This window comes from Geotrypetes seraphini, chromosome 1, assembly GCF_902459505.1.
Source record: "Geotrypetes seraphini chromosome 1, aGeoSer1.1, whole genome shotgun sequence".
NCBI classification, from domain to species: Eukaryota; Metazoa; Chordata; class Amphibia; order Gymnophiona; family Dermophiidae; genus Geotrypetes; species Geotrypetes seraphini.
Window position 1 is genome coordinate 345,359,019 of NC_047084.1, and position 19,932 is coordinate 345,378,950.

General features: G+C 47.6%; 1 protein-coding gene across 6 annotated transcripts in view; it reads right to left on the reverse strand.

Annotated features, from left to right (window-relative positions):
• PTPN13 (protein tyrosine phosphatase non-receptor type 13) overlaps positions 1–19,932 on the reverse strand; it is a 626,469-nt gene that overhangs the window by 184,464 nt on the left and 422,073 nt on the right. For all 6 annotated transcript variants that reach the window (XM_033963022.1, XM_033963031.1, XM_033963011.1 and 3 more), the window contains one exon: positions 3,911–3,996. In XM_033963022.1, coding sequence (XP_033818913.1) covers positions 3,911–3,996 — 86 coding nt within the window. The remainder of the gene's footprint in view (positions 1–3,910; positions 3,997–19,932) is intronic.

Sequence of the window (19,932 nt, forward strand, 5' to 3'; positions counted from 1 at the left end):
TAAATGGGAATAGCTTATGGGGCCAGAAACAGAGGGGTGGGGGAGAGAGAGAGATGTAATGTAATGTAATTTATTTCTTATATACCGCTAAACTCCTGGTGGGCAATGATCTGGGAAAGAAGTTGGATGTGGGGTGGAATGGAGGAAAGAGATACTTGAAAAGAAGACTGTTGGGAAGAGAAAAGAAGAGATTGTGAATCTGGGGAGAGAAGGAGAGAAATGGAGATGGGGGAGGGTAGTTGGAAAGATAAAGGGAGAGATGGTGAACCTGGGAGAGGGAGGGAGGCAGAAATATATGGCATGAGAGGGCAGCTGAGATGAGAAAGGGAGAGAAGTTGGACCTGGGGTGAGAGGTAGGGAGAAATGTTAGGTCTAGGGGTAGAAGGGAGAGATGCAGCATCTCTTTTTCCCTCTAATCCATTGTTCAGCATTAAGGGGAAAGGGAAGAAAAACAATAGAAAAGAGAGAGAGCAAAAGGTTGGACCATGGGGAGAGAGGAAGAGAGAAGGAAAAAGAGGTGGGATAAGAAGATGCTAGGGGGATGGAGAGAAAGAGACAGGGAGGTATAGCCTGATGAGTGGAGAAAGAGAGGGAGATTCTGGAAGAGGTCAAAAGGGAGATGACAAGATGTGTGAGAGTACAGTGGTAGAAATGTGGTAATGGGGCATAGATAGAAGGAAGCAGGAGGCTGGAAAAGGAATGAGATGGAAAATGAGAGAGCTAGGGACTGAAAGGAGATAGAAAACTGATAGGTAGCTGAAAATTTTTAAAAAAGAAGGCTGAGAATTGAGTGGACAGAGGCAGAAAAGAAAAAAGGGAGTAAAGCTGAAAGGAAAAAGTCAATATGTTGGAGACAGGCATAATGAGGGAAATGGAGCAAGAGAAGAGAAAAATAATGGACAGCAAATAGAATTAGTAGAAGATAGACAAAAAGAAAGAAAAAACTGGGTCCAAGATGATGGAAAAACAAAATGTCCAGATAAGGTAGAAAAAAAGTGTTTTATTTTGAATTAAATTAACTGGAATATGTTATCTTTGGGATATGAACTTCCACCAAAGTAGCTAAAAAATTTTTCAGCTACTGTAACAGCCCTTGTATGATCCTCAGCGACACCACTCAGGACTCAGTATGACTCATTGTCCCAAGCTTTATGTGTCTAATCCTCATTGGATCTATATTGAAATGTTCTCTTTTAAACTTATTTAAGAGTTTTATTTATATTTTACTTTTCTTTCTGATTTTACTTATCATTTATAATTAAGCAAATACTTAGCTTAAATCGCGTGATCTCTGGCTAGGGATATCAGTGACGACATGTTTCGCAAACCGCATTTTCAAGGCTTGATCCCTAACTGTTAAACCGCCAGCAACTGTGACCACATATCATCATCAGCTTTGTGTTATGTGCATCACAAATATTTTTGTACTGTATTCAGTGACATAGCTATATAGCTGATTTGAGGGAGGGTCTGGAGTACAAAAGTTAAAATGATTTCTTTTTAAAGATGCTTTTGACTGTTAGCTCCTCAGATTTGAATTGCTCTGGCAAACTCTGACCTCTGATCTCTCCTAACCCTTCTGCTTAACCCTCCCTGTTGTCTTATCCCTATTTGTCTCATTTTCTAGCAATTATTGTATTTCATTCCCTTTTGTAGCGTATGTCCTGTACGTCTAGTCTACGTTGCATGTATTGTTCCCCTGAAAGTTGTAAATTTTTTAGTTATGTACATCGCTTAGAAGTATGATTAAGTGATTAATCAAATTTGAAATAAAACTTGAAGGCTGCCCTACCGGACTAGCTGAGCATTTTGTCACCTCCTTGATCGCAGAGAGGCTAAGGTTTGTGCTGCCGTCCCTCCCGGCTATGCCACGCAGCATGTGGTGTAAGAACGCTCCTGAAGCATCGAATTTGCACAATCCGAGCAATAATTCACATTAGGAGAGCTTAAGGACTCCAAAAACACTGAATACAATAATAAAATATGAAGAGCAGAATGAGCATACTCCTGCAGGACGCATGCAGATGGGAAAAACTCTAGGCGGAGTTAAGGAGCTCAATGAAGTACAGAAGAGGAACAGAGAAAAATCCAAATTGGATTCCCTGTATAGGTGGCACGTGCCCATGGGGACTCTACCCACTTGTCTAGAAATGTCTCACCTATTGCACTAGAAAACTGTTTTTCTGTATTTCCTGAAGTGGTGTCAGTCTTGAGGTAAGCACAATTATACTCTCAATTACAGACACCTGATATGCAAGAACAAGCGTAAATGCTGACAAGGAAATACATATACACTCCCTCTGTAGAATGTGAAATGTATGTATATATTTTGGGACTATCTAAAACACACCCAGAAATGCCCTCTTTAAATCTATGTGGACCTTTCATCTACAGGTATAAACAGTGGCACTGTAAAATGAGTATTTACGTACATATGCTTTTTATGTGTATATGCTGCTATTTACATATGAAGATACCATGCAATACTTCTAAAATGATTTTATAAATTTGTTACAAAAACAGGACTGTTTCAAAGTAGTAATGACATGTACACATTCTCACTGGTCACACATGGCAATACTATATTCTGTTTTATGTGAAACACTTCAACTAGTTCTTTCACTGTCAAGTTTTCTCTGAATTAATGAAAAGACTTTAAAAGTAATTTTGAGAATTGTTTGACTATCTTGCAACTTTAAGGCAATGACTGTGGCATTCTTTTCAATTACAAAATATGATGGAGGAAAGACATCTAGAGTTACTATAGATGAACTGAGTAGAATCAATGAAAAATGATTTATGGAATGCCAAGATTTTAAAGAGACTGATTAGCCACAGAATTTAAAATCTAAAAAACTCTTAGAAAAAAATCAGTGGAGAAGCAAAAACAGAAAACGTCTATGGCAGAACTCCCCAAACTGTGGGTTGTGACATCACAAAATCATCATATGTGGTCATGAACATAAGCAATGCCTCCACTGGGTCAGACCTGAGGTCCATCGTGCCCAGCAGCCCGCTCACGCGGCGGCCCAACAGGTCCAGGACCTGTGCAGTAATCCTCTATCTATACCCTTCTATCCCCTTTTCCAGCAGGAAATCGTCCAATCCTTTCTTAAACCCCAGTACCATACTCTGCCCTATTACTTCCTCTGGAAGTGCATTCCAGGTGTCCACCACACGTTGGGTAAAGAAGAACTTCCTGGCATTTGTTTTGAATCTGTCCCCTTTCAACTTTTCCGAATGCCCTCTTGTTCTTTTATTTTTTGAAAGTTTGAAGAATCTGTCCCTCTCTACTCTCTCTATGCCCTTCATGATCTTGTAAGTCTCTATCATATCCCCTCTAAGTCTCCTCTTCTCCAGGGAAAAGAGACTCAGTTTCTCCAATCTCTCAGCATATGAAAGGTTTTCCATCCCTTTTATCAAACGTGTCGCTCTCCTCTGAACCCTCTCGAGTAACGCCATATCCTTCTTAAGGTACGGCGACCAATATTGGACGCAGTACTCCAGATGCGGATGCACCATCGCCCGATACAACGGCAGGATCACTTATTTCGTTCTGGCATAAACTTTCTGATGAGCCTGCACTATAATTAGGTCTAGGTGAGTTCCATGAAATGTGAGGGATGATGACAGGGTCAGCTATGATACTGCAGAAGAGCCAGGAGCAGCAACCTGGATGTAAAGGTAGGCTTCCAGGGGTTGTGTGCTTTCTATGACCATGAAATGGGGTTGTGGTCATAGAAAATTTGATAGGCACTGTTTTCAGTGTAAGAGGAAATATTGTAACAATTCTTTTAAACAGTAAGAACAGTCAAATACAATGTAACAGAAAGTAAAGCATCCAGGCATTTAAAAACTGCATATTTAATGTAATCTGATCATTTAAGCTAAATGATACTACCGTACATACCTGCCCAGTGTTCCTTAATGCTTCCACAGCTTGTTTGTGAGTAGCACCTTCCAGACTAGAACCATTGACAGATAGTACACGATCTCCTGGAAATGAAAGAAAGGCGTGAATAGAAGCCGATTTCAATAAAAACATTGCTACCCCATGCTGAAACCCAATTTATCACTGTGCCTAGTAATGCAGTTTTCTTCACATAAGACCTTTTCAGGTGAATTCCTATGACTCCAAAGATTGCAGCTGAGTTCAATAAGAATGGCAGGCTTTCTTCAAAACAAACCTGTTGGACTAACCAGCTACTTTTATCTATAAGTATATGGTAGTCTCCTGCTTTCTGAACTAAAATCTCTAAGAGGAGGGGGGAGCCTTAATGTGTATTATTTAGCCCTTAACATGACCTAAAGAGTAGAGAGTTGCGCAGGGACAGAAATTCCACCCGTCCCCACGAGGAATCCCACCCATCCCCGCGAGAAATCCCTCCATCCCCACCCGTCCCCGGGAGGAATCCCCTCCGTCCCCACCCGTCCCCCGTGAGAAATCCCCTCTGTCCCCACCCTTCCCTATAAACTTCAGAAATAGTTATTTTATTTAATTATGCTACTGAATTAAAGGCTCTGGTAGAGACCCATTTACAAATAAGCAAAGAGATTTTATTAATTTGGAAATATTAATTGGGAAGAATACATACTTTGTAAATGGGTTTTTACCAGAGCCTCTAATGTAAATATAAAATATAAATACTCAGCTGATGAGAACCCCCAAGCTGTCAGCTGAGGACTTCCTTTGCAGTTGGCCGGGGGTCCCTTTTGCCAAGCTTGGCAGGCAGCAGTAGTGTCCCTGAGTCACAGATACTGGCACATCAGTGGCTCATGGATGTTGCCAGCGACTGCTGTGCTTGGTGGAGGGGAGTTCTGGCCATCTCTAGAGGAGGTCCTCTGCTGGCGGTGCTTGGGGATCCCCACCAGTCACAGAAAGTACTTCAACACTGTAGAAATAAAACTAGAAATGCATTTCCAGTCCAGGGGAGGGGAGGGGGGGGAGAGAGGTCATCAAGGAGTTTAAGCAGGTGTGAGGCCCTGTGCTCCTGCCTAATCTGGCTCCTTCCTGCTTATGGTGGTACTACCGCTAAGGGTGCCATTTGCAGAAAGGAGCCAAACTGTGCAGGAGTGACTGGAACTCACTCCTGGCCAAAACCCCCCAAATGATCCTTCCCGGACCACCAATGCCGTTTCACAGGTAGCCCTGGAGATGACAGGAAGGGTACAGACAAGTCTGGGGTGACCTCCTCTGTGCATCCTGGAAGCATCGAGTCACGAGAAAAACACTGCTTGTGAGTTGGCTCGAAAACAATGTTATTTTTGTAAGGCGGAATTCAGCAACCTGTGGTAGTGGAATCCCTTAGATTGCTGAATCCTGTAGGAAATCAAGGTGCGGTAAAGGAAGAACACTTACTGCACCTTGATGAATCCCCTCTTAGTGGAATAGCCAGATGGTAAATTTGGGGTATGCTTGAGCCTACAGTTGGTGGGCATGAAATGTTTTCTCTATTCTCCCTCCCCTGGTGCCTCCCAACTTAGTTTTCCCATATGTGCAGGATACCAGCATCAGCAGCTCAGGGACACTGCCAATGAATACTGAGTTTGGTAGAAGGGAGTTCTGTATGTGGGAAAGAGGAACCCAAACTATAGCTATGTGATGCTGGGTTCTGTGTTAGGAAAAGGATCTAGGTGTCACTGTTGAGGATACGTTGAATCCCTCAGTTCAATGTACGGCGGCTGCTAAGAAAGCAAATAGAATGTTAGGAATTATAAGGAAAGGAATGGAAAACAAGGATGAAAATGTTATAATGCCCTTGTATCGCTCTATGTTATAGCTGCACCTCGAATACTGTGTGCAGTTCTAGTCGCCATATCTCAAAAAAGATATAGCGGAAAAAGTAGCCCGAGAGCCCGTCTCGAAGGGCGAAAGATAACACGGGGCTGGGAGCCCTAGGTGCCCACGGGTAGGCTAGTTAGGGGAAGAGAAATAGGAAGTTAGAGTAACAGGGGGAAGTCAGTTTGCGTTAAGGAAGGAGCGCGATTGGTTGTTGCTAGGGGGCGTGGCTGGAGGAAAGTTTTAAAAGCCGGGACCTTGGAGGACTTCTTTTTTCCGAGTCCTCCAGGGCGGCTTTTTTCGGTGGTTGCTGGGAGCTGGTGCTGGGTCTGTGTCGGCGGTTGCTGGTGCGGTTGCTAGGTATTTATCAGGAGCGTCTTGGAGTCCAGCGGCTTGATGGGTGACGGCGCTGAGGGAGATGTGGCGGAGATTTCCCTTCTAGCAGGCGATTCATTTTCTGAGGAGCCGACGCAGCAGGTGGGTCGGGGCACTGGGGATGAGAGGGTTCGGCTGGTGCCCCGTTCTAAGACTGCCGCGTTGTCAGCTATGGCCATTGCCGGTTTGGGAGGGACTCGGGGGAGCGTTGGGTCAGCGGGGGTTTCTGTGAGTAAGGCTCGGCTTCAGGCGGTTTCGTCGACCAGCTCGAGTGGGGCTGTTTCAGCCGGCCGCAGCTTGTCTGTTTTGCGCATGGGCGGGGCTTCAGCAACGGCTTTTTTGCCTACGGCTACATGTGCTGTCCCTGTGCCGTTGGAAATGAGCGGGAGGGTTTCTGTGACTGCGGATGCCGCTTCTTCGGCTCACCTAGGGGTAGATGGGGGTTTGGGACCACTTCGAGAAGGGGCTTCTGCTACTGTGCTTCGTGGGATGGGTAATTTGGAGCCCTGTGGGTCTCCTCATGTTTTTAGTGTTTGCAGGGGGATAGATTGCTTCAGCCAGGGGGCTGCTCCGGTTGGGGGAGCGTCTACGTCTTGGGCTGGTGTTTTTCCTGGGGGTTGGGGTCCTGGTTGGGGTTCTCCTTCTTGGGGTCCAGGGTCTTCTGTTAGCGGAGTGGGGCCCTCGGTTTCCCACTGGGGGGGAGCTCTGTTGGCCCTATGGCTATGGGTATTATGCCCAGTAGTAGTTATGGTGCTAGTTGGGGTGTCCCTATGGGTCTGGCTGGGGGTCTTGTGCCTGGTCCTGCCTCTTTGTTTTCTTGGTCTCCACAGGTGCCTGCATTTATTCCTGGTGGTCGTGATCCTGGAGTGTCAGATGTGGGAGCTGCGGGGACATCAGAGCGGCCAGGTTGTTCCGGATTGGAGCGCAGTTCGGTGCTCGGTGGTGTGGTAGCTGCTGGCGGTGGCGCTGCGGGACCTTCTCATCTCTCGTCTTCATTGCCTGGGGTTGCTGTTCGGGGCGTCTCGGCTTCAGGACCTGTGTCTTCAAGTGGGACTGCTGTCAGCGGCATCTCTACTGGCGGAGTTGTGGACCAAGGATCTTCTTCACAGGGTAATGTGGCGCCTGCTCAGGTTGCTCTTGCGGAAAAAGCACGCGGTAAAAAGGGTAAGCGTAGACAGCGGCGGGGCGAGTCGTCTTCATCGTCGACGGGGTCTTCCTCGTCGTCTTCGTCTGCTTCATCGTCATCGTCCAAAGGGCCTGCAGGCAGGGTTGAGCTTTCTGTGGGAGGTGAGGTTGCGGTTCCTTCGGGTGGTGTACGTGGGGCTCCTGCGTTAGTTGCTCTGTCGGAGCTTTGGGAACGGGTGCCTCGCTCTTTGCGTCGTAAAATTTGCCGGCGGTCTTGCGTGGATATTTTTCGCTTGTTAGAGGGCAGGGCTCACAGACGGGGTACTAAAAAATCCAAAAAAGATCGGAAGGAGATTAAACCTTTCCCGGTAGGCGGTCAATTCTTAATTGGGTGCGGGCTTTCTTGCGGCTGGCCAGCGTCTGGGGGCGAGCTAACCCACAGGACTACGGTTTATTGCTGTCCTATGCAGATTCTGTTTTAGATTCGTACCAGAGGTTTGGTGGTTGGGCCTGGTTAAATTATGACGAGGCTTTTCGAGACAAAATGGAGGAGAACAGGTTTATGTCTTGGGGCACCCAGGATGTGAATTTGTGGCTTACTCACATGGCGTCTAAGTCTCTGTCCAATCAGGTTGGTAAGGTTACACCTGGACCTGCAGGCGGTGGGCGGCCTTTTCGAGGGGGAGTCGGTGGAGGTTCTGCTGCTGGGTCGGACGTGGTGTTGGAAATTTAATAAGTCCAGCTGCCCCTTCACCGACTGTAAATTTAGACATGCCTGCTCGGTCTGTGGCCAGGCGCATGCAGCCCTCAAGTGTCCCAAGCGCAGTAGCGGTGTTGCAGGTGGGGCAGGGAAGTGATTTTTCGGTGGAGTTACCGACTCCTATCCGAATTGAGGCGATGCGTCCTTGGCTTCGGAAGTATAGGCCGCGGGATGCGGCTGCTTTTTTGGACGCTGGTTTTACTTCTGGTTTTGTTATACCTTTTCAGGGGTCTTTGGTTAGGGGGCGGGTTCAGAATGCCTCCTCGGTTTCCCAGTTGCGGAGCATTGTTCGAACCAAGTTATCGGAGGAATTGCGGTTGGGGCGTATTGCCGGTCCTTTTCGGGAGCCTCCTTTTCCACAGATGATTATATCACCTTTGGCGGTGATTCCTAAAAAGATTCCAGGGCAGTTTCGTCTCATTCATAACTTGTCTCGACCTTTGGGTCATTCGGTTAATGAAGGCATTCCGCGAGATTTGTGTTCTGTAAGGTATGCATCCTTTGACTGTGCTTTGCGGCTTATAGTGGAGGCTGGACAGGGAGCTCTTTTGGCTAAAGTTGATATTGAATCGGCGTTTCGGTTGTTGCCGATTCATCCACAATCCTTTCCGTTGTTGGGTTTTCGATTTGACGGTTCTTACTTTTACGATCGTTGTCTGCCGATGGGATGTTCCATTTCGTGTGCTTATTTTGAAAAGTTCAGTTCGTTCCTGCATTGGGTATTGGTGCAGCGGGAGGGGATTGCTTCAGTAGTGCACTATCTGGATGACTTCTTATTTGTTGGTGCAGGTGGCAGCATGGTATGTGAGAGTTTAAAGAGGGCTTTTGAGGAACTGTCAGCTGAGTTTGGTGTTCCGTTAGCTGGGGACAAGTCCGAGGGTCCGGTTACCTCTTTGGTGTTTTTGGGGATAGAGCTTGATACAGGTGCCATGGTTACTCGTCTTCCGGAGATGAAAGTTCGACAGTTGTTAGGGCTCATTGAGCGGGTGATTGTGGCTCCTAAATCGACTTTGCATACTGTTCAGTCCTTGTTGGGATCACTTAATTTCGCTTGTAGAGTGTTGCCTATGGGTCGTGCTTTTTCCCGTAGGCTGGCTGTGGTTACTTCTGGGGTGCGTGATCGTAGACATTTCTTACGTATTTCGGCTGGAGTACGTGCTGACCTTCGTATGTGGGCGCGTTTCTTACATGATTTTAATGGGACGGTGCCTATTCAGGCACCTGCTGTGTCTAGTTTGGATCTGGAGTTGTACTCTGATGCCGCAGGTGGTGTAGGTTTTGGTCTATTTTGTCGCGGTGCCTGGTGTGCTGAACGGTGGCCGGAAGACTGGGTTAGTTCGGGTATTACTAGAAATATAACATTATTGGAGTTGTTCCCCCTTCTTGTGGCCTGTGAGTTGTGGGCGGATGTGTTGCGTAATCGGCGGGTGGTTTTTTGGTGCGATAATTTGGGAATGGTTGCTGTAGTTAATAAGCAAGCGGCGCGTTGTCTGGCGGTAAATGCATTGATGCGAGAGCTCGTTTTGCGGTGTTTGCGATTGAACTTGTATATACGGACGCGTCATGTTCCAGGTTTGCAGAATGGAATTGCTGATGCCTTGTCTCGTTTCAATTTCTTGCAGTTTCGACAGTTGGCGCCGGATGCTCGGGTGGACGGTTCGCCGATGCCAGCACATTTATGGAACCTGGTCAGGAAGGAATCTGGGAAATGCTCCGCTTGTCTGTAGGGGATTCTACGTGGTCGCATTATGCTGTGGGCTTTCGATTGGTGGCGACCTTTCTGGCAGAGCGTGGCTGGTGCCCTGGTGATGTGGCCGAATCCTTGTTGGCGGATTTCGTGCTGTCGTCTTTTCAGGCTCATACATCCCGGGGTGTGGTTCGCAGTCGCCTAGCAGGCTTCTCATTCTTTTGCAGAGCGTTAGGTTGGGCTTGCCCTGTTTCCGGATTCTTGGTTCAGCGCCTGCTTCGAGCGATGGGGCGTGTGCGCCCATGTCCTCGGGACACGCGGTTGCCCATCACACATAAGTTACTCCTTCGGTTGATGGATGCGTTGGTGGAAGTGGCGAGTTCACCTTATGAAGTATGTTTGTTTCAGGCTGCTTTTGCCATCGCATTTTTTGGGGCGTTGCAGGTGAGCGAGTTGTTGGTAGGTCCTTTGGCTCGCTTAGGCTCGCGTGGCCTGTTGGTACAGCATGTTCGACTTCAGCCGTCGCTGGTGCGACAGCTTATCGTTAGCTCCAAGACAGATCAGAGTGCACGGGGGCATTGGGTGGTTTTACATTCGGTAGCTGCTTGTCGTTCGTGTCTGGTTACTCGGTTGCGAGCTTTTCTGGAGATTCGTCCGGTTGGGGGTTCTGCATTGTTTGTTCACGCTCAGGGTGCTCCGCTTATGTGTTATCGGTTTCAGGCGGTTTTATGTTTGGCCTTGGACCGCTGTGGAGAGAACCCGGCTGTTTATGGTACTCATTCCTTTATAATTGGAGCGGCTACGAGTGCGAGCATGGCTGGCATGTCTAGTGAGGGCATACAGCGGTTGGGGCGTTGGGCTTCTGATGCTTTTCGGGGGTACATTCGTCGGGAAGGGTCTTCCTGTGTGTCGAATTTGGGGCGGGGCGCTCCGTAGGGATTTGGGGTGTGCAGGTTGGTTGTATATGTCATGCTAACGCTCTCAATTATACTCACCTTGGGATTGTCTTTCTTAGCTGTTCTTGTTTTTCTTTCAGGTTCCAGTGGTCATTCTTATTCCATGTGGATCGTTGGCCACTCCTTTATACACTGGGCGGCGGAGCAAGCAGCAATTCGTCCTGGCGGTCGCCATTTGGGACTGGGTCATCAGGGCCTCCGTGTATCCTGGTGGGGTCAACGTGGGATGCGCTGGAGTCAATTGCTTCTTTTGCTTGAGCGCCTTCGTTCGCGGCCTCGTCATCCTGATTTACTGTTGGTGCACCTTGAGGGGAACGATGTGGATGCGTGTTCTGGGAAGGACTTAGTGAATCTCATCAAGGACGACCTCAGGGTTGTATTGGATTGGTTTCCTGGGGTCTTATTGATATGGTCAGATATTGTACCCCGCCCTCGTTGTTTAACGTCTCGGCGTTGGACCCAGGGGTTGGCGAAATTGAATAGGCAGGTGGGTAAGTGGGTTGTTAGTCAAGGGGGTATGCAATTATTGCATGAGTGGGTGGATGTATTTTGTGTTGGTTTGTTTCACACAGACGGGGTTCATTTGTCAGCGGTGGGTTGGGATCTTCTCCTCGATGATTTTGCATCGGGTTGTGAGAGGGTCCTTGCCTTACGTTGACAGCCGCAGCTCCCTTTCTTGGGGGGGGGGCCTGTATGTTTACAGTCCTGTGTCGGGTCTCCCGAGCTACTGGGTGCTGGGGCTCATCCGGCGATGAGCGGTGGGCCGGCGGGGGGCTACTGACTCAGTTAATGGGGCATGAGGTCATGCCACCCCTCAGACTCTTGCTGTTCATGGCGGGGTCGGGGGAAACTTTGTTGATGGTTACACCGGGTAGCTTGGGAGGAGCTGCTGATTTGTTATATGGAAGTTAATGTTGTGGATGTTAATTTATGCAAATTATTTCCTGTTTTGTTAATAAATTGAGCTGCGGCTATTTATACCAAATATGTGTGTAGTTTATTAGTTATTTGGGGGGATGCTGGGAAGGGGTGTCTGGGAGGTAATAGGAGCTATCCAGATCCCGTTGTTATTAGAAAAGGTACAAGAAGGGCAACAAAAATGATAAAAAGGATGGGACGACTTCCCTATGAAGAAAGGTTAAAGCAGCTAGGGCTCTTCAGCTTGGAGAAGAGACGGCTCAGGGGTGATATGATAGAGGTCTATAAAATAATGAGGGGAGTGGAAAGAGTAGATGTGACTTGCTTGTTCACTCTTTCCCAAAATACTAGGACTAGGGGACATGCGATGAAACTACTAAGTAGTAGATTTAAAACAAACCGGATAAAATATTTCACCAAAGTGTAATTAAACTTTGGAATTCGTTGCCAGAGAATGTGGTGAAAATCAGTTAGCTTAGCAGGGTTTTAAAAAGGTTTGGATAATTTCTTAAAAGAGAAGTCCATATGACATTATTGAGATGGCTTGGGGAAATCCACTGCTTATTCCTAGAATACGCAGCATAGAATTTGTTTTGCTACTTGGGATCTAGCTAGGTGCTTGGGACCTGGGTTGGCCACTGTTGGAAACAGGATACTGGGCTTGATGGATCTTTGGTCTGCCAGTATGGCAATTCTTATGTTCTTATGTACGCAGGTGGCAGGTTTGGGGATCCCCATCAGTTACAAGGGTCAGAGCCCCCTGGTCAGAGAGAGAGCCCTAAGCCAGCTGGAAGCTAAAGAAGCACAGCCTAGGCTTTGCGGTCCCTAGTTATGTCTAATACCAGCTCTAGAAGGATACATATTTCAAATCTGAAATATTCTAATCACAAAATATAAAATACATTTATTTTTTTTCTACTTTTTGTTGTTTGGTAATTTTATTCTTGGGCTTTGGTTTTGGGTTCCTTAAGAACATAAGAACATAAGAAGTGCCTCCGCCGGGTCAGACCATAGGTCCATCCTGCCCAGCAGTCCGCTCCCGCGGCGGCCCAAACAGGTCACGACCTGTCCAAATCACCAGAAGGGGCCCCCATGCCACCTTGGTTTCCTATTGAGTCCTATCTTCCCATCAAGTCCTAGCCCTCCGGTCTTGCACATGCACGACCTGGTCGGGTTTCTATACTTATTTTCTGGTTAGCTTTCTCAGTATCCCACGATCCCTTTATCCCTCAGGAATCCGTCCAGTCTCTGTTTGAATCCCTGTACCGTACTCTGCCCAATCACGTCCTCCGGTAGCGCATTCCAAGTGTCCACGACCCTTTGGGTGAAAAAAAACTTCCTTGCATTCGTTTTGAACCTATCTCCCTTCAGTTTCTCCGAATGCCCCCTCGTACCTGTTGTCCCCTTCAGCCTGAAGAATCTGTCCCTATCCACCCTCTCTATGCCCCTCATGATCTTGAAGGTCTCTATCATATCACCCCTGAGCCTCCTTTTTTCCAGAGAGAAGAGCCCCAGCCTATCCAACCTCTCGGCATATGGGCAGTGTTCCAGCCCTCTTACCAGTTTTGTTGCTCTCCTTTGGACTCTCTCGAGTCTTCATCATGGCATGGCTGGCTCCTGAAGGTAAAATAGGTGCAAGAGGAACTGGTAAGGCAGGGGTGTCCAATGTCGGTCCTCGAGGGCCGCAATCCAGTCGGGTTTTCAGGATTTCCCCAATGAATATGTATGAGATCTATTAGCATACAATGAAAGCAGTGCATGCAACTAGATCTCATGCATATTCATTGGGGAAATCCTGAAAACCCGACTGGATTGCAGCCCTCGAGGACCGACATTGGACACCCCTGTGGTAAGGAAATGACGAGTCTGATACGGGCGCAATTTTTTTTTACCACAGGAGCAAGACTTTTCACCACTCCCACAGGGTGGTAAAAGGTCTTGTCCCTATTCCCGTGGGGTGGTGAAAGGTCTTGTCCCCATTCCTGCGGTAAACCAGTTGCAAATGTCTCCAGTCCTGTGAATTTACTGCGGTGACCACAGTTTACCATGGTAAACGGTCCCGTGTCATTCTCTAGTTTGGAGCCACCAACGAAAACTGCAGCGAGCCAAGCCCCGCAGAGAAACAGGATGATCCAGACTGTGCCTCTGGGGCGACCACCTCTAAAGCAGAGCATACTGAAGAGAACGCATGTGGGCCCGAGCCCACCTCAAGTTTCAAGTTTATTAGGGGACTTGATAAATCGCTTAATCGGATATTCTAAGCGATGTACATTTAAAATTTACAATATAAAAAACGAAAAACAATAACAATGTAATACATTACAATACATACAATTTTTAAATAATGGCTAAAATACTCTAAATTTGAACATTGTTAAACATAAGGAAAGGAGGGATGAAATACAATTTTAAAGTAAAGAAGAAACATTGAGGGAAAATACAAAAGGGATATAGTTAAAACAGGTCTAACCAAATAAATATAATTCATGAAGTATAAAATTATGTAGAAAAGGCATCTTTAAAAAGGAAAGTTTTTAACTCAGTTTTAAATTTTCCAAGGTCTTTCTCCTCCCGTAAAGTAATAGGGAGGGCGTTCCATGTTTGCGGTGCCGTACAAGAAAAAATAAATTGTCTCCTTGTATTAATAATTTTTAATAATGGAATCGTTAGCAGATTTTGTTCGCTAGATCGTAAAATTCTCTTTGCAGAATATGGAATAAGTGACCTATATAAAAAAGCAGGGGTCTTGTTGATCAAAGTTTTAAAGATAATTATACATAACTTATAAGTGATTCTGTAATTAACAGGAAGCCAATGCGCCTCTTTGAGAAGTGGTGTTACATGATCAAATTTTTTAGAATTATTTATTAATTTTATTGCTGTATTCTGTATAATTTGTAATCGTTTTATTTCACCACGTCGAGGGAAGCCACCATCGACCCCATGACTTGGAGGAAATCCTACACCTGAGGACACCATAAGCAGGCGAATCTGAGATTGCAATTTGCTTACCAGGGCCTCTGGGAGGAAGAACTTCCCCAAGGAGGTGTTGAACACAACCCCAAAATAATCCAGGCGCTGCGAGGGGACCAACTGGCTCTTGGCAACTGCAGGAACTCTACCACCCGAGCCGTGACCTGGGTGCTCTCGTGCAATGACTTTGCGCAAATCAACCAGTCGTCCAGGTAGGGATGCACATGAATGCCCTCTTTCCGCTACAACGACCACCATAACCTTGCTGAACGTCTGTGGAGCCGTGGCCAGACCAAAAAGAAGCACACAGAATTGATAGTGCTGACCCAAGATAGCAAAACGAAGGAAGTGCTGATTGGAGGCCCGGATTGGAACATGCAAGTAGGCCTCCATCAGGGCGAAAGAGGTTAGATACTCCCCCGGCTGAACCGCCAGAATTACAGATCGCAGTGTCTCCCTGCAAAAAGACAGAACTCTGAGAGCCCTGTTGACCCCCTTCAAATCTAGGATGGGCCGAAAAGTCCCCTCTTTCTTGGGAACCATAAAGTAAATCGAGTACCTGCCGGTGCAACACTCCTGAAGGGGCACTGGAACCACAGCTCTGAGATCTAGCAATCTGTGACGGGTCTGGTGAAAAGCCTGCTTCTTCCACTCTGCCTGACAAGGAGAAGCTAGAAAATGATCTGGCAGGGAGCAGGCAAACTCCAGAGCATAACCGTCTCGAATCACCTCCAGGACCCACTGATCGGACGTGATCTCCGTCCACTTGTGAAAAAATTTGCTCTGACAGGCACCCATCGGAACTAGAGGGGGTGCTGGCAAGGAGTCATTGGGCAGGACAGGCTGTGGGAGAACTGGTGGGGAGATTCCCATCCCACTTACAGGCTCCCTGAAAGGATTGCATGCGTTGAAAGAAAGCCCCCGGGAAAACCCAGAAGTTGGGAAGGTAGCACTCCCACACCCAGGGCGGAAAATGCGCAAATCCCGCAGACACCTCCTAGCAATGCCACCTCTAGCCACCACGCGGGCACGGTCTTCAGGCAGGCGGGGCACTTTAGAGTCCACCAGAGGCTGAGCCAACTTATCCAAATCCTCTCCAAACAAAAAAGACCCCCGAAATGGAAATTTTGTGAGTTTAGTCTTGGATGCCGCATCCACCGACCAAGAGCACAGTCACAAGGTATGATGTATGGCCACACCAAAAGCCATAGACTTTGCGGAGGTCCGCACACCAAGTCATAGAGGACGTTCGAGAGGAAATAGGCCACCATCTCAATCCTTGCCACCTCTTGATCCACCAAGGACCAATCATCAGACTCGCGTTCAAGAACACATTCGGCCCACCGAAACCCGGCCCGAGTCACAAGCCCTCCACAAATAGCTTATGTGACAACCTGTGGTCTCTGATGAATGCAGCAGACCACCTAGGTTGTGACAAAATACTGGCCCGGCATGCCCCCTTTAACTTGTGGTACCCTTCAGGCCTGGCAACAGCTATGCTGTGGTTAAACTCCAGTACATTGGGTAAGGATTTCCCTTTCCAGCAAGCAAGAAGGAAAATTTCAAAGGTTCAAGTTCTTTACAGGTTTATTATTCTTGGCCACTGGCCAGGCTTCGTGTTTGGGTTCAAAGCACCCTATTTCTCATAGAACAATTCAACAGTTTCAAAAGTAACAAAAGGAAAGAATTTCAGCAATACACAAAAAATACAGCTTTTCCTCCAGCAACTGGCTAACAGCCACCTCAGCTGTTGCAATTAGGTAAACTCCAAAAAATTTTAGCTTCTTGGCCAGCACTATGCTTGACACAGAGAGGTACAGTATAGCAATACTTTCACATGCTTAACTTTATCAAGGTATCTTGCCTCTGGTAGCAAAGGCTTAGATTTATCAAGGTATCCTGCAGGCAGGCAGCTTTTGCCCAAAGAGTTCTTAAATCACTGTCTCTGGTTATAAATGAAGCAAAAGGATTAAATATCAGCTTTACCTGCTTTACAGTTCAGTAGCTTGTGATCATACAAAGAACCTTTCTTAGACGCAGGGTGGTTCAGCATTCAGACAGGCTTCTAGGCACAGCTGTTGCACTGTTGCTAATTAACTGCCTCTGTTCAAACGTATCTCAGTGAAAAAACCTCAACAAAACAAAATAGGAAAAACTAAACGTTTTCTGAGTTAGTTTTGAAAAATCCAGAAACCACCAGCTCAGAAACATTACAGTCCTTAAGCAGGAAAAAACTTCTGCCAGCACAGAACACTTTCTTCTAGGCAAAATATTCCAAACAAAAACATAGTTCAAAATAATGTCCTCTTCAGAGGGTTAATGGCACAGTCCAAACACTCACTTTTAAAGCAGTTGATTCTCCTGAATTCCACATTAGATGCTGGTACACTTTCTGCTGTTTCAAAATCCATAAGTTTCAAAGTATTCACCTGTCTCAGTCCTCCAGCCTCTCACAGTCTGGCTGGTAAAGCAAATGTCCTCTCACAGTCTGCTTCTTTCTGTCTCCTTCTCTCCTCTCTTCATCTCTCTCTCTCCACATCCATCTCTTCCTCATCTCTTCTCTGAACCCTTCTCGCTGTCTGCCTGTCTCCCTCACCGGCTTCCATTTTAGGGAGCTCCAAACCATGCCCCCTTCTGCAAGGTTGACGGTGGGGGGGGGGAGGTGAATCAGTTCTCTACAGCAGTGTTCTTCAGCCACCGGTCCGTGGACCAGTGCCGGTCCCACTGAAATTTCCTGCCGGTCCACAGGGCCGGCACATGCATCAGGCCCAAAACAGTGTTCTTCAACCGCCGATCCACGGTGTGATCGATGTGGCCTTATCTTCGAACCAGCTCCCTCTTCCTCACTGATTCAGTGCACAAAGCCATGGGCAGTGGCTCCTACGCGTGTCCTGTGCCTGGACTGGAAGCCTTGGCTTCCAGATGAGACGCGGGACGCGCAAGGAGTTGCTGCCCACAGCTTTGTGCACTGCATCAGTAAGGAAGAGGGAGCCGGCCTAAGATAAAACCGGGGGCGGCATAAAATAGCCCAGCGGGAGCAGACCAGAAGGTAAGGCATAGCATGGAAGGAGGGAGACAAGAAAGGTAGGGGGGAATGATTTTATTTTTGAATTTAGTGATTGAATTATGTCAATTCTGAGAATTTACATCTGCTGTCAGTGTGCTTTGTGTAGTTTAATTTTGTGGTTAACCATTATGTATTGTTAATAAGATTAAATTGTGTGTATCTATGAAAAATGAATGCAGTGCACAAAGCTGTAGGCAGCACTCCTTGCACGTCCCGCGTCTCATCTGGAAGCCAAGGCTTCCGGTCCAGGCACAGGACACGCGTTGGAGCCACTGCCCATGGCTTTGTGCACCGAATCAGTGAAAAAGAGGAAGCTGGCTCAAAGATAACGCCGCATCGATCACACCGTGGATCAGCGGTTGAAGAACACTGTTTTGGGCCTGATGCACGTGCCGGCCCTGTGGACCGGCAGGAAATTTCTGTGGACCGGCACTGGTCCACGGACCGGTGGTTGAAGAACACTGCTCTAGAGAACTGCTACATCTGGCAGGAATCAGATTTCCCTGCTCCTTTTTAAAGGAATAGCAAGCATTTCAGGAACAAGTCTCCTGCCAGGATTTAAAGGCTCTATACAAGAATGCAAGCTTTCCTGCAAGACTTTCCCTGTTTCATACTGGCTATTCCAGAGATAGTCATCGCCTGCAAGTTCCAGGGCACTGACCTAGTCAGCTCTTCTGCACTGGAGCTAAACTTTACACATTTCCTAGGAACAAAGCAGCTGCAGGCAGTGGGTTTGTTACACTGCATGGACCCCAAAGCAGTGACATCAAAATTCTGTTTAAGGAAAGTCTCCAACTTACGCTCCTTAGAATCATGTAAGGCAGATCCGCCCTCTATGTACACAGTATGCGTTTTGCAATAGCGGAGACCACTGCATCCACCAGTGGCGACTTCAAGGTAGCCCTATCCCCATCCGGGATGGGATACAAATGAGCCATGGAGCGCAAAAACCGAAACGGCGCCTCCGGCATATTTCACTGTTCCAGGACAATATCCCAAATATCCTGATGCATACGAAAAGAGCAGTACGCAGGGCGGATCTCCCAAAGACTGTCCCCCACACGTGGGGGTCTCAGGTGGGGTCTCCTCAAAGCGAAATACTGAGGAGACCAGGTGAATCAAATCTGGGAGCTCGTCTCTCTGAAAAAGGTGCACCACGGACGCCTCCTCACCGGTAGCCAGAAAAGCCGAGGTCCTGCTACCAGCGGCCATCCCCTCGAGAGGAACCTAGAGGTCTCCCCAAGGTCTACATCCAGATCCCCACGCTCCTCAGACCACAAGTCTTTGACCCAGGCCACCCGCGGGCACTTGGATGAGGGAGGAGGAGGAGGGATGTACAAGGAGTAGAGGGGGGCAAAGCTGTAGAGGGCATGGAGGGAACAATCCCCCCCCCCCTCCGACTCCCGTGCCAACCTCAAAACCCCCGGCTGCTTGAAAATAAGCTCTGCACAAAGCAAAAAATAAATTAGGGGAAAAACCCCCTGGCGGCCCCATGGGACCCCCTGCCCGAGCAGGAGACCCAACAGAAACCTGCCCCTGTTTTTCCAAGACAGGGGTAAGGTCACCTGAGGTGGCATAGCAAATGGAGGGTTTGCTAGGCAAAAATGGCAAAGTTCCCACCAAAAATAACCCCTCCAGGGCCTGTAGCAGCTGGGCAGCCTCCACTGCTCCAGCCTGCACAGCGTCTACATAGGTCAGCCGCGAGTGCCTCACGTCTGGAGCAAATTGAGCACTTCTTCCCCTGTGAAGTGCTCATTGCTCCATAAGCGACCTAACTAAAGAAAAGTGACAGTTAGTAGAAAAATACAGTAATTTACATTAAATTTAAAGGGAAAGCAACCCTTCAGACTGGCACTACTTCAGGATTTTTTTTCCCCCACAAAACAGACTCCATTTGGCTCTCAAAACAGTATGCCTTACCAACCAGGGGCAAGGCTTACTACTGAGGCACCTCTAGAAAAATGTTGGGGAGGTGGCAGAAATGGGGGAGGGAGCCAGCATGTGACCCACTGGGTTTGACACCCCCGAGGTCGGACGGACCCCCAAACAGGGTCCACCCAAACTCAATACGGCACCAAAAAGTGGACAAAAAGCCCTAAACAAATTCCAACAGTTCTACCAAGGGAAATGGGTACAACTCACCAACACCTGCTGGAGACTGAGAGAAGACTGAGGTAATTAGGGGGATGACACCTGATATGTACTATTCCAAAGTTTTGGCTCAGTCTCCACCTGCTGGTCAAGATGAGATATAACCCACTTGTAAGATTAACCTATGCCGGTCTGGAGAGT